This window comes from Euprymna scolopes, chromosome 5 (genome assembly GCF_053919585.1).
Source record: "Euprymna scolopes isolate OS-2025 chromosome 5, ASM5391958v1, whole genome shotgun sequence".
NCBI lineage: Eukaryota > Metazoa > Mollusca > Cephalopoda > Sepiida > Sepiolidae > Euprymna > Euprymna scolopes.
In genome coordinates, this window is record NC_136486.1 from 25,321,161 (window position 1) to 25,336,026 (window position 14,866).

At 32.4% G+C, this 14,866-nt stretch overlaps 1 protein-coding gene across 5 annotated transcripts in view; it reads right to left on the minus strand.

The window, feature by feature from the left end:
• Nucleotides 1–14,866, minus strand: part of LOC145276744 (long-chain fatty acid transport protein 6-like) — a 478,413-nt gene that overhangs the window by 12,457 nt on the left and 451,090 nt on the right. For all 5 annotated transcript variants that reach the window (XM_080127974.1, XM_080127975.1, XM_080127973.1 and 2 more), the window contains 3 exons: nt 10,061–10,185; nt 7,063–7,254; nt 497–596 (listed from right to left, as the gene is read on the minus strand). In XM_080127974.1, coding sequence (XP_079984100.1) covers nt 497–596; nt 7,063–7,254; nt 10,061–10,185 — 417 coding nt within the window. The remainder of the gene's footprint in view (nt 1–496; nt 597–7,062; nt 7,255–10,060; nt 10,186–14,866) is intronic.

Here is a 14,866-nt window from a genome sequence, read left to right on the forward strand (position 1 = left end):
TACAAATTGCATTGTTATGATGACTGAACTTAGGCATTCATAACTAGAAAAATTTATCTCTCTGTTGCAAATATTGCAAAGAAAGCAACTCCTGTCATGGACGTCCGTCAGAAGCAGAGATGTATCATTGAATTCCTCCATGTAGAAAAAAAATTAAACTAATCAACATTCACCGGTGCCTGTTGAATATTTACAAAGTCGATGCAGTTGATGTCAGTACAGGTAGAAGATGGGTTTGTTGATTTCAGAGTGATAACAGAGATATGAATGGCGAAGTGTGCTCTGGACCGAGGCATCAAAAGTGCATTGAGAATGGTGGTGACTATGTAGAAAAATAAATTCTGGAGCACAAAAGGTCGCTCGTTTTAAAGGTATCACTCTCGTCTTCGTAGCTCTTCAAAATTTTAGTTTTTGAGCAAAAAAATAGGAGGCCTTACCTTTTGCATGACTCTTGTATAACAAAACTATTTAAAAAAATAAAAAAAGTCTTAAATACCTTGTTTCACTATAATGCATCGTCCTTTTTCATTTCTTAGTGGTTCCACGCTATCAACATCATATTTTACAAGAATTGTTTTTGAAGGGAACAGTCGGTTCTGAAAGATTTCAAACAAATTTTCTATCAAAAGTTTGCGATTACACTAAGTAAACAAAGATGTTTGTTAAAACATTTTTTAAATTTCATTTCAAACATTCATCACTGTTGTTGGAGGACTCACAAATATAAGAAGTAAGATTTTTTTTTTATGAGGCAAGAAAAAAGTATCTACATATTAAGTCCAATAATTTAGGAAACAGAGGCATAAAATTAAAACATCATACATCGCCTCTGTTCAGTCTCAAAAGACAATGGCCATCTATAAGGAGGATAACTACACATGTAATTGCGAGGCAAGGGTTGCACAATCTCCAACCACACCTCTCCTGAATCGGCACTGCTTGAGTCCAGTGACAAGGAAAAGTCCAGGATGACTGGAAACAATGCCGAGATAAGCAGAGAGCACATACAGCACCTGGAATTCCTAAATGGTCACCCATTTAATACTGACCAGGCTTAATGTTGCTTAACTTTAGTGATCTGATGGGATTCAATGTGTCAATATGATTATGCTGTTAAAACTAAAAGTAGATGCAGTAAACTCCCCAAAATGGAATTTTCGTAATTAATATATTCTTATTAAACTAACGAAACCTGTGGAAATTCCACAGCAGACTCTTTCATATGTAATATATTGATGTTGGCATTCTGATGATGTTTAGCGTAAATGGAGACACCATGATATTATTAATGTAGCTCTTTTGTTAAAACTGAAAAAGTGTTTATCTAAGCTAGCAGGGATGCTCGGCATAGCCTGGTCGTAAAATGTTTAATTATGATATTTTAATTCATGCAGATTTTGTATATATTATTATAGGTTAATTTTCTATCGATTCTCATATATTATAACGATGTGATTTTAAAAATAAAAATATCTATCCATATGACTTTGATGCATCAGCTTGATTCGAAACTGAAACCAAAACTTATGAAGAAAAAAAAATGTATATATCTGTATATCTATAAAAGTGAACATGTCTGTGTGTCTTTCTCTGTGTGTGTGTGTGTCTGTGTACATTTCCCTATGCAATAACTCTGTCAAGTTTTAGTCTACAGACTCGAAATTTGATATACAGGGTACTGAGATTTGGGAAAATCTATGATCGGTTTTCGGCCAGAAATTTGGCTGTTAAGGGGTCAAAGTTCAACGATCTGACCTTTGAGAACTCTACCAATTCCTCCGACAATTTGGGGTGTAAACACTTGAAATTTTAGATATAGGTTCCTTGGACATGGATCTAACTTAATAACTTGATTTGAACCCAAAACAATAAATGTTAAAGGGTCATAATAGGGGTCAAATTTAAAAAAAAATTACCTTTTTTTTTTTTTGCTCAGCATACACCTCCAAACACCCGGGCAACGCCGGGCACCCATGCTAATATATATATATATATATATATATAACTTGAGTTCCTTCAGCTATAACCAAACTAAAACTTATGAAGAATTCTTGGTAAAATTATTTCTTACAAGAAATGGAAGGTCATAACAATTAAACGACAGTCACTCGGCAGAAAAAAGATGTATGTGTGACACACAAAATAACACTCACGCGATTGTATTTATATATAGATTAAATACATTGTTATTGTACATTAAAGGTAAATAATTAGTTATTGGAATATTTTCAATAAATTGATAATCATCACTTTATACTTCAAGTCAAATAGGAAAATACATTAAGGAACAAATAGTGCTCCCTCATTCCAGCTAGCAAAAGAGGCACACGGTAATTATGACTTAACCCTTTTTTAAATTTGTTTTCGTTTCTACCTTCCTTTTGTCTTTTAATGTTATCTATTTCTTCCTTTGTAATTAATTAATGTGATTATTAAATAAAAATTATAACATTAGCATGAAGTGTTAATCCCTTTTTTTATTCTATGGCTGGCAGATGAAATTCAGGAATTTACCCCATAAAAAAAATAATAGACCACACACAACCCACTTTATAGATTGGTTGTATGAAATGTTGTGTTGATAAAGAAGGATACTTTTCAACAAAAAGGAAAAAAAAAAAGAAAAAAAAGGAAAGAAACAATTTTCTATCTCCTCTATTTTATTTTCTGTCTGTGATTTTCACCGATTGGTCAATTTCAGTCTTTAGAAAAATGAAAGTTTTATTTATTTATTTATTTATTCCTTCACACACACATTTTAGAGACATTAGAAAAAAAAATTGATTTCCTTTCATTCCAAATTAAAAGTTTTAAATTTAGCTCTGATGTTTTTTTGTGATCTATTTTAAACATATTCTTAACTAAATGTTGTTTTTCATGGCATTTTGGCTAAGAACAATTCTGACACTACTCTTCGACTATTCTATCCTGGACCAGTGGAGGAGAAATCCTTTTAGACTGAGGAGAAAGTCCAGCTCTGTAAAAGGTGTGGTCTGGATTGATGAAAAAATAAAACTTACCTCAGTCTAGAAGTATTTCCCATTCACTGTACAAGGACAGAACAGTTTAGAAGTTTTTTTTTTATTGAAACCCTTTTTAAGATCAAAAATTGATTTTTTATTTAAAAATAAAACTTGATCAATTTACATAATTTTTGGAATATGATATTTTCATTTTGTCATGGGTACGTGCATCATACAGACTTTTCTTTCTTTTTCTTTTTTTTTTATATATAGGGTGAATCCTGGACAAAACCCGAATAATAATAATGAAAACTATTGTATGGTTTCTAATGATTTTGTTTTTATATTTTATTTTTAAATAGTTGAATATAATATGGACTTAGTAGGGTAACCTGGGGCAATTCCAGACCCTCTCAACTGAAAAGCCATTCAGTTAAAGAAAGGTAATTCAGTACTTTAGAGAACTCTTCTCAAGAAGGAGATAGCTTTGTTGGTCATTTCCCCTCAAAGTATTGGAGCTGCTTTTGTTGTCTACAGTGAACATCAATTGATCCAGCAACACAATCCAGAGCCATCTTAAGATAAGCAAAACAATTGCACATTTCAGTCATCCTTATCCTTGTATTTATATCGTCTCCATTGTTCTAAGTTAGTTATTTACTGTGAGTTATGTATAAAAAAGAATATAATATGAACTTAGTACTCAAGAAAGAACCAATCTATATAAATGTGAACGTGTCTGTCTGTCTGTCTGTCTGTGTGTCTGTCTGTCTGTGTACATTTCCCTACGCAATAACTCTGTCAATTTTTAGTCTATAGACTCGAAATTTGAAATACCGGGTACTGAGATTTTGGAAAATCGATGTGACGGGTGTCAGCCAGAAATTTGGCTGTTAAGGGGTCAAATTTCAACGATTTGTCCTTTAAGAACTCTACCAAACTCCTCCGACAATTTTGGGTCTAGACACTTTAAATTTTAGATTTAGGTTCCTTGAACATGGATCTAACTTAATAAAGTGATTTGAGCCCGAAACAATAAATTTTAAGGGGTCATAATAGGAGTCAAAGTTTTAAAAAATTAATCATTTTTTTTGTTTTTTTGCTTTTTTTGCACAGCATACACCTCCAAACACCCGAGCAACGCCGGGCACCCCTGCTAGTACTTTTATAGTTAAAGAATTAACATTTTACTGACCATACACATCCTCTTCATAATTATGATCCTGATTGCAAGAAAATAACACAAATTTATATTTCAACAATTATATATATATATATAACAAATATTAGATCAAGAAAATGTAAAACAGAGTTACTTCCCTTTAAATACATAACTAATCAAATTTCAAATTGTATAATCTTGACATGTTAAAAAAAAAAAATGTCAATCAATTTTTTTATGGAAATCGCTCCAGACAAAACATGAAGCAACTTGATGTAAGGAGTTAAAAATGAAATAAATATACACGAGTGAGCGGGACAGAATCTGTTATACTGATAAAAAGAGGAATAATTCTAAATAAGGAAAGCTAGAGTTATCACCCTTTATCGGTCCTTAAAAAGACTAGAGCATTCTAGAGAGGAGAGTGAAGCAAAATGGCAGCATCGCCGGACACTGAATATCGTTCTGTAAATAATTTAATGTTTCTGTCGTGAATAAATTGTGTTTGATATACAATGAGCTTATCTGCTTGTTACTGCGCTATTCAACACATTTGGCATCACAATTTCTCCGAACACAACAGAATCTATCCCAAAAAACAGCAATCCTTCCTCATTTATTAGGAACGTCACTCATGGAATGTGAAGACAAAATAAGAGCCGTGAGAGTAAACCCAAGATTCACTTTCTAAAATTTTAATTTCGAGTGAAACAACATTTTTATTTAAAAAATTCAGTACTTTTGAACTTTCTCGGCTGGACCAATTTTGCTTCAGTTAATTTGGCTTTTTTGTATTGTCTGTTATCACAGTATGACCGTATTTTCTTTACGTTAAAAAAAATAACATCAAAACAGATATGAGGGGAAAACAAATGAACACATATCCAAAGAAATGGCAGAAACACTAGAGGATGACCTCCAATCTGTAGTGGAATGGGGACAAAAATGGATGGTCACATTCAATGCTGCTAAGACTAAGATTGTGTCCTTCAATAACTACAAGAAACCTTCTCTACCACCAATAGCAATGGTCAAGAACACATTGCCTGAAAGTACTTCTTTTAAACTCATCGGCCTAACGTTTACAGGGAATATGAACTGGAATAGATACATTGAGAGCATTGCCAAGGCTGCTGCAAGGAAGGTTGGCTCCTTCTACCGTGCTAGAAAACTACTTACGCCTGACAATATCCTATACCTCTATAAAGCCACCATTCGCCCATGTATGGAGTACTGTTGTCACATCTGGGCTGGTGCATCTGCTGCTTGTCTCTCACTCCTGGACAGGGTTCAAAAGAGAGTCGCCAACCTGATAGGTCCTGAACTGTCATCTAGGCTTCAGCCTCTGTCCCATCGACGAGATGTTGCATCCCTCTGCCTGTTCTACAAATACTTTAATGGTGAATGCTCTGACGAACTGCAAACACTTGTACCTCCTCGATGTAACTACCCCCGACAAACCCGACAAGCTACTAAGTCTCATCCCTTTACAGTAGAGATCCCTAGGTGCAAGAAAACCTTTTACTCAAATAGTTTCTTCCCCAGAACTGTGGGTCTTTGGAACTCCCTTCCGAGATTCTGCTTTCCCAACTGTACTAATATGCAGAAGTTCAAGTGTAATGTGAACAAACATCTTTCAACTCATCTCCCTTCATAATGACCCTGCTAATTAAGTCCTTGATAGTAGCCCCTTGCTTTAAAGTGGCACTGTGCCTTGTTTGGGGTGAAAATTGATTAATAAAAAAAATAAATTTAAAAAAAAACGCTTTATTTTGCTAGAAACACCACCTCGAAAAATTAGATTCTACTTTGGTAACGTAGTTCACATTTACACACATATAAACATGTAGACACTCAGGGACCCAACACGTTGTAGCAGTGTACGTCGCAAAGAACAGAAGACAAGTAATAACTTGACTCACATTTTTTTTTATTGAAACACCATTTATTTTCGGGTACTTTTCTGAATAAAACATGATCGTGCTCCTTCTTTTTGACCTCTGCCCTTTCGAACATCATAGGTTTCTGCACGTTTTTTTTTAATAGATTTTTTTCTTTTTCCTTACAATGATATCACTTTGCACACGGCTCGACATCTGAAAACTATTGTATGCCATGAGTGTCTGCACTCTGTTACACTATTTTTACGGTGTTTTTTTTGTTTTTTTTTAAAGGTTAGAATGGAGGATCAGTTTCATAAATAAATTTACTGCAAAAAATAATCTCCCATTTCCAGCCTATTCTAACGTTTTAGGGTAGTTAACCATTTTTTTTTTTTTTTTTCACTTTACCATTAATCCTAAGTCAAAGTGACTGCTGGTTAATATTAGAAGATCGCAATGAATGTTTTGAAAGATTATTTATTGGAGAGAAAGAAGGTTTTGGTAAAAAAGAATAAACATTATACTCTAATCTCGTAAGGAAATTAATGTAACCCCTCTTCAACAACACAACCACAATGGCCAGCGATAAATTTAAAATATCTTTTAAAACTGATTGATGGATGACTCAAATCAAATCAAATTAAAAATTGTTAATTTCATTTTAAAACTCACTTTTGTCTCCATTAAAAAGCATGTGATCAATGCAAGCCTTTTTTAACACATTTTTTTTTTTTATTTAATTAAAAATTAATGCAAAATATGAATATTTAATGAGTAAGTAAATATTTCTTTTATTGTTGTACTATTTTAAATAATCTTTTTTCAACTAACAGATTTTACAAGCTTATATTCGTAACATCAGATTTAATCAGATGCCCTGGTGGTTTGGCAGGTCAAAAGCAAACTCAAGGCATTCCATTCGAATAATACCAATTATATAATTGACAATAATTAAAACAAAATTTAAATTAAATACAATGAAAACTCATCTAAAGTTGGATGTTTGAATGAAAACAATGAACAAAATTACAAGAATTAGGCAGAGGTCAGTTACCAGTAGTGGAGAAATTCGACCCACTGCACCAGGTCGATTTTCAAAATTAATCAACAATGCACTTCCTTCGGTGGCTCCATAAAATTCCACAATTTTGGGGATTTGAAATCGCTTTTGAAACTTTTTCCAGATATCTTTGCTGAGACCGTTTCCATAAAGAAGTCGCAATTTATGCTGCGTCTCATGTTCCGACTAGAAAAAAAAAAAAAAACAGATTAAAATTTAAAAATTAGAATCAGGACAACTACAAAATAGCAGTCATACAGCTAATAAGAATCAAACGTGTAAATCCTATCGTGTTATCTGGTTTCTTAATCGCTTTTCAAAATTCTCGCTGAAGCTTTTACTGTAGTGAAATTGATTTCAATATTAGTATGCTAGCAGGAAGATCTGACATTGCCCAAGATTGAATGATGATCAATGAATGTTTCACACTCCCATATTTTATTATCATCAAAATCTATAAAATCGTCCACTTTTCAATCAAATCAATTGATTGCCTGCTCTAGTTCTGGGACCCATCGCTGTGCCCTGGGAGGAAGCTTCACATGTCTACTTGCAGTTACTTATTCTGCAATACATTGTAGTCTACATTGCACTGTAGAGAACCTACTGTTGATTTTATAAAATTATTTTCATATATAACTTATTTTTTTATTTTTTTATAAAGGGGTCACCACATATCAAGGCCCAGAGGATAATCGAGGATAAGAGATAATGTGTGTATTGTAGTCATTGGGACAGTTGCATAATAATCGTTTGTAGAAGTAATTTAGTATAATTAGATCATTTACGAGAACGATTGAACAAGAATTTGTTTATATTGGACTTGAAGATAATGATGTTGTAGTCAGTTGGAAAGCAGACCAGCAGAACAGAGTTCTACAGGCGGGAAGTTCTAGGGAAGAAGCTTTGTTCATAGAATCCATGTTTAGGTTTAGGCAACGATAGAGAGTGGGGGAATTTATTGATAGTGGTTTTGGTTAGACAAGTGTTTTTTGTCAAGGATTGGTGAGAGGGAGACCATAGATTGGAGCTCAAACACTTGCCATGAAAATAGCGATAGAGCAGGGATGGGCTTCCAATGTCTCTTCTGTGGTAAAGAGGCTGCAGAGAAGAGAAAAGCGCATCACCTACTAAATTATAAAGTCTGTTTTGAACTCTGTCAAAGCAGGATATGGTGCTTCGAGCAGCTCCTGCCCAGATTTGGCAAGAGTATTCAATCCCAGGATGTACTTGGCTCTTATGCAGGTAGAGAATTGCTTCAGCAATAAGATATTTACTGGAGTGGTAGAATGATGCAACCATTTGTATATATGGATTTGATGTATGTGCTCCATTTCAGATCAGGACTGAAGGTCAGACCTAGAAGTTTGTCTAAACATGGGGTCTCCTGAAGGTGAGAGCCGTTCATTTCAATAACGCAAATTCATTTCAAAAGTTATCGAAAGAGGTCAAGAGTACTGGATATCTGGGGAGACTTGTTGTCACTCTCACTCTAGGGAACATCACAGATTGTTGTCAGAGAGTAATCTCTGATGATAACCTGTATGAGAAGATCTCTTCATGAATAATAATAAAAATAATCATAATAATAATATAATAAAATAATGTAATAATAATAATACAAATAAAAATAATAGTATAATAATAAAAATAATATAATAAAAAATAATAATAACAATAATAATAAAAATAACAATAACAATATAGTAATAATAATAATAACAACAACAACAATAGTAATAACAATAATAATAATAACAATAATAATAATAATTTGATCTTATCTAACAACCTAAGTAATTATAAGTCCCAACTTCAAACTATTGAATATGATTAATACTACTGCTACTACTATTAATATTAACAATAAAATTAACAATAGGTTAAGGTTACTGTGCAAAATAATGTACCTTATTAATGTGTTGCCTTAATTTTATGGATTGGACATTGAAACTTATGGCTAGTTGTAATATTAAGGAAAAGCATGATTTGTTTTGTAATAAACAAATACTACTACTACTACTAATAACAATAATAATGTTAATTCTCTGTAAGTAATCTTTAGTATGACGCAATATTACTACTACTAGTTATATTAATACTACTACTACTACTACTACTGATACATGTTATACAAACTCTCAGAAGAGGAAATAATTAAATTTCGAACAAATAAGCGGAAGTGGCACACAATTTTTTTTATTGAAGGAAAAAATTGTGTGCTAAGATAATTACCATTATCATTAGTAGTAGTAGGAGGAGGAGGAGGAGGAGGAGGAAGTACATCCATGTCTATAGGAATTTAAATCCACTTGTTGATGGCAATAGCCAGCTGCTAAAGGCAGGTTTCATTTGTGCACTAACAAGGAGTTTGGTAATTGTTCTGCGCAACAAAGATTTATTAGATAATTTGGCCTTTTTGCCACCTAACCAATTGAAAAGTAGCAAACAAGCAGGTGTTCAGCTCCCATGCAAAGTGTTTTCTAACCGGTTCCCTATACCAGACTTTAGTCAATCAAAATTGCACATTCTAATCCAATCAGTACCTAACATTTAAGCCAAACAAGTATGGAATGATTAAGAGATTGCTTCGTTTTGTTATTGTTAATTTTGTTGTCAAAACTATTGCCAACGATTTAGAAATTGCCTTTCTGCATTATTGTACTTATTATTACTACTATAAACTTGTTAGAGATCAGAAATAAAGATCAAGAATTCTAATTGCTAAAAGTAAATTGCTTTAAAAACTTTGCTATAACAAAATTGCTAAACATAATTTTGCTAAAACAAAATTGCTAGAACAAAAAATTGCTTTAAAAAATTTGCTAAAAAATTGCTAAACAAAATTTTACTAAAGAAATTGCTAAAGCAAAAAATTTGCTAAAAAAATTTTTTTTGCTAAAACGAAAATTTGCTAAAAAAAAATTGTTTACTCAAAAACATTTGCTAAATACAAATTGCTCAAACAAAAAATTGCTAAAAATATACTTACAAAAGGTTGAGCTAAAATGTAACGACATAATTCTCCAATATACGAAGCCACGGTGACTTTATATTCACGGCAATCTTTCCAAAAAGATGAAGCGGAGAATTTTCGTTTTAATACAACTGTAGCACCTGCACAAACGGAAGAGGAAGAAAAAACGAAAATGGTTTTAAAAAATAAGAATTTTTTTTTGTTTTAATTATCAAGACAATTATCCTCATGAAACACAATACCACAAGGCTACTTCCCAGCTGACTACAACATGATCGTTTTTAAGTCCAATGATAACAATTTCTTATTGAGCTGTCCCTTTAATCAAATTCTGATTATTCATATTACTTGGATTAATCGGACTAATGTTCTCATTTTGAGTGTTATTTGCACGTTTTGATTTTAAAAATTAACATTGATGATACTTGTTTTTGTTCAACACCAGAAAATGAAAGATTTCTTTGATCAAGAAATCAATTTTTAGTTATAGACAAGAAAATTGTCCAGTAAACATATCACAGTGCTATGAAATTCACAAACAATACCATAGGGCTGCTTCCCAGCCAATTAAAACATGGTTGTTTTAAAGTCCAGTGTTAACAAAATTCTTGTTACGCTTAAATAATCAGATTCTACCCAGTTTCAACTATTGTCTTGTGTGAATATCAAACATAAAACAATCCATCTAATATTCTGCTTGTTTTTTCCTTGGTTAGTCTGTATGTTATATTTGGAAAAAAGGCCAAATACGATTTTTGAATGTCAAACTATTTCAGAAAAGGCCAAATTCACAGAATTTAGTCTTAAATAGGACAATCTTGCATAAAAATGTTGCATAAAAATGGGGAACATTTGAAAGAAATAGGTAAAAAAAAAATAGTCTGCTAAGAGGTGCTGGATTGAAAGAATAAATTTAAGATTGTTTCTTACAATATAATTTTATTATTTGTATTGAACAATATTATTTTCTGAGAATTTATTAGTAATTATTAATTTATCTCATTTTGGATCAGTTCAATATTTAAAATACAATGGACACTATTTTTGTAGAAATCTCAATAAACTCATATTTGCTTCATGTTATTAGTTTTTCAGACCACAATACTAATTTTTTGCGCTATCCAGAAAAATATAGCATTATCAAAACATATTTGTTGATTAGATATATTTCTCATTTTCCAGAATTTTCACGGATCTTGTTAGTTATTATTATTTTATTTATTGGGCAAACCAGAAGAATACCCAATTCAAAGTCTGCAGTAAACAATGTCTTGGTTCCTGATATTAATCTTTATTCATTACAATGTTTTGAAGAAAAAAAAACCCGTTTTATATCCCCACCTACTCACAAAAAACTAAAAATAAAATTAAAAAAAACTAAAATCACATATTGAATATTGTGATTTGTAGAAAAATTTAAATTTCAATGGTCCTTCCAAGTTTTTATTCTCCCCTCTCCAAAAAAATATTAAATTACATCTTAAAATAAAATACATATAAAATGTTTGGAAGCCAAATTACAATGAAAATAAACGAATATTTATTTTCCAATGTTCACATAAATAATTCATTTTTATATAAAACAATGTCTAAATCTGTGGAAAAGAAGATAGAAGACTCGTCAAGATCAGACATAGTTGACAACATATCAGCCCGTTGATTTTAAGGGGTTGCGCTGGTCGTTTTGTTGTATTTAGCACTGAGGAAGTTACTAGCCATTTGCAGAAAATAACAGCCCTACATGTAACAGTCCTACATGTAACAGCCCTACATGTAACAGTCCTACAGAGACGTCCCCATGGTGAGAACAACCAAGATATTCTTCCTGGCAAATGAGAGAAACACATCAGCGTACGAAAAAAAATAAAATCATCTTAAAAATATATTTCGAAAATAATTTCAGTATTTTTTAAATTAAAGTACATGATTGTATGCAATTCTGAATTTTTCAGATAAGAATGTTTGTATTATTTTGATCCATCGGACAATTATTCTAATTTTGGGTGTTATTAGCACAACGATTCGGTCGCTGCACCCTGTGACCTTCTTCCGGTGTTAAATACATGTTTCCTTTTCTCTTCCAAGGAAAAGAGGGGAGTTAACTCTGCATTGCAAGAGTTTTCCCCCTTGCATTGTGTTTTTTTTTAAATGAAAATACACTTGGGTATCGATTCTCTTTTTTGTAAAACATTTTTGCACTAATATTACAACAATTTGCATAAATATCCCGAAAAATTGAGTCATTGGAAAACTCTAAAAAAAATATCTTAGTGACCACTGAAGATTGAATTTTCTTTATGATCTACGGATCCACCCTCAAAACCTCGGTTTGAATTCTTGCAATGCAGAGCTAACCCCTCTTTTCCTTAGTAGAGAAAAAGAAAAATACCTGATTATATATTTTTGGAAAGTTTAAAGAAGTCAATATTATTTATTAATTTTTTTCAAACAAAAATAGAATCATTGACATTCCACCATGATGGAATGAATATACATCCGGGTTCCTCCTCACAAGAATATGATTGGCTGATGTAAGCCATAAATACAACTTCGGGAAGATGTTCAAAGACATGCTGGAAACCTAAAGATTAAGCATATTATTAGCAATGAGTATGAACAACAGTTTTAATTACATGCTAATTACTTGATTAGTGCAACCAAGACCACTCAGCTACTTCAAACAAGTAGATCCATTTTCCGGGACATATCACATTGGAAAGAAAGTAAATTCAATCTTTGTTTAATGTTTATCAATAGAAATGAATTTCCGTGTGTGTGTGTGTGTGTGTGTGTGTGTGTGTGTGTGTGTACATTTCCCTAACAAACTACTCTGTCAATTTTCAGTCTATAGATTTGACATAAGGGGTATTGAGATTTGGGAAAATCTTTTTAATCGATTTTCGACCAGAAATTTGGCTGTCAAGGTGTCAAAGTTCAATGGTTTGACCTTTGAAAACTCTACCAAACTCCTCCGCCAATTTCGGGTCTAAACACTTGAAATTTTAAATGTAGGTTACTTGGATATGGATCAAACTTTTTAATTTGATTTGAGTTCAAAACAATGAATGTTAAGGGATCAAAATTGAGGCCAAAGTTAAAAATAAATTGACCTCTGTGGTCTCTACCAAATTACTCAGCCAATGTTTGGTCTAAACATTTGAAATTTTACATAAAGTGTATTTAGACATAGAGTAAGTTTTTAATCGTTTTTTGGCCGAAAATTTGGCTGCCAAGGGGCCAAAGTTAAAAAAATTAGACCTTTGCGGTCTCTAGTAAACTATTCAGCCAATTTTCGGTCTAAATATTTGAAATTTTACATAAAGGGTATTCAGACATGCAGCAAACTTTTTAATTAAATTTTTGGGCGAAAATTTGGCTGCCAAGAGGTCAAAGTTGAAAGAGTTGACCTTTGCAGACTCTACCAAATTTCTCTGACACTTTTGGGTCTAAACACTTCAAATTTTAGATGTAGGTTACCTGGACATGAGTCAAACATTTTAATATATATATATACATATGCACATAAAGTTATGAACAGTACATAGGGCCTGAGCAAAGCTGGGCTGAACTGCTAATATATATATATATATATATTCGTTATTTTCAATACATCACAAGCAGGTGACTATTCTCACATCATTATGGAAGCTGAAAGTTTAATTGCTCTCTCTTGAGACATTCCAGTTCATGATATGAGTGTTGAGATCGTTTTTATCATATATACCAAGACAATTTTGAGTATAAAAAAAGTGACAATTTATTCTCTCCAAAATACCTTCACAGTATACTAGAGAGTGAGAGAGTGAGATGTTAGTGGCAAGTGGCTTGTTGACAACTGAGGAGACAAGTCGGCTTCCTCCACTGTCTTTTTTCTACTCTGTCCATTTAATCCACATCAATTCGTTTATATTGACACATCTTCATGATTGTCAAATCAAAGCCCATTTCCAAGTGGTCATTTACATCTTGGTCAGCTGAAGAATATTACATTCCTTCCAATATTATGATTTCTGATGACATTTCTTGGTTTGAAGACTTGTCAACAATATTTGCGTGTGTGTACAATCAGCCATAACTCCGGCTTTGTCCAGAATATTATTCAACAATAAGTTTTAAGATAAAGATGTTAAACACACTTTTTAACCTTTTCTACTGTTTTTTTATGATCCCGAGCAATGCCGAGTAGCCCTGCTAGTATATAATAAACATATGGTTCCCAAATTAAATATCAACAAACCGACTAAGTTTTCTGCTTTGAACACAAAGAAAAACAAATTATTCAGTTTTTTGTTTTCTTTTGCCCTTTCAGTATTCAATTTCCTCAAATGAAAGGAAAGCCTTTCTTGGGTGTTCAAAACTCCAAGAAAATACAAAAATAAAACTCAGTATGAAATGTATGTATCTATGGCAGTAAAAAAATATTGTACACTAAAAAAATCATGCAAACTGATCAAGTAGTCTTATTTCTATAAAGAAAATTCGATTTTCTTCAATACCCCCCTCATAGCCATGTTAAGTATGGCTTTTTAGAATCTCACAGAAATTTAAATTATTTGGAGTTATCTCTCTTGTTCCTTCAGAGCGTTTTCAAGATGGTGTTATGTAACAGAGCGCAGGCACACATATGCAAATACCAAGCAGTGTGCAACGCACGTCACAGTAGGGGGAAAAAAAAAGATTATAAAAAAAAAAGAGCATGTGCACTAACAGACGATTGCATTCGAGATTCGAGAGGACAAAGGTCAGAGAGAAGGAGCACGATCATGTTTTATTTGGGGAAAGTACCCAAAAATAAATATTGTTTAAAAAAAAAAAAAAAAA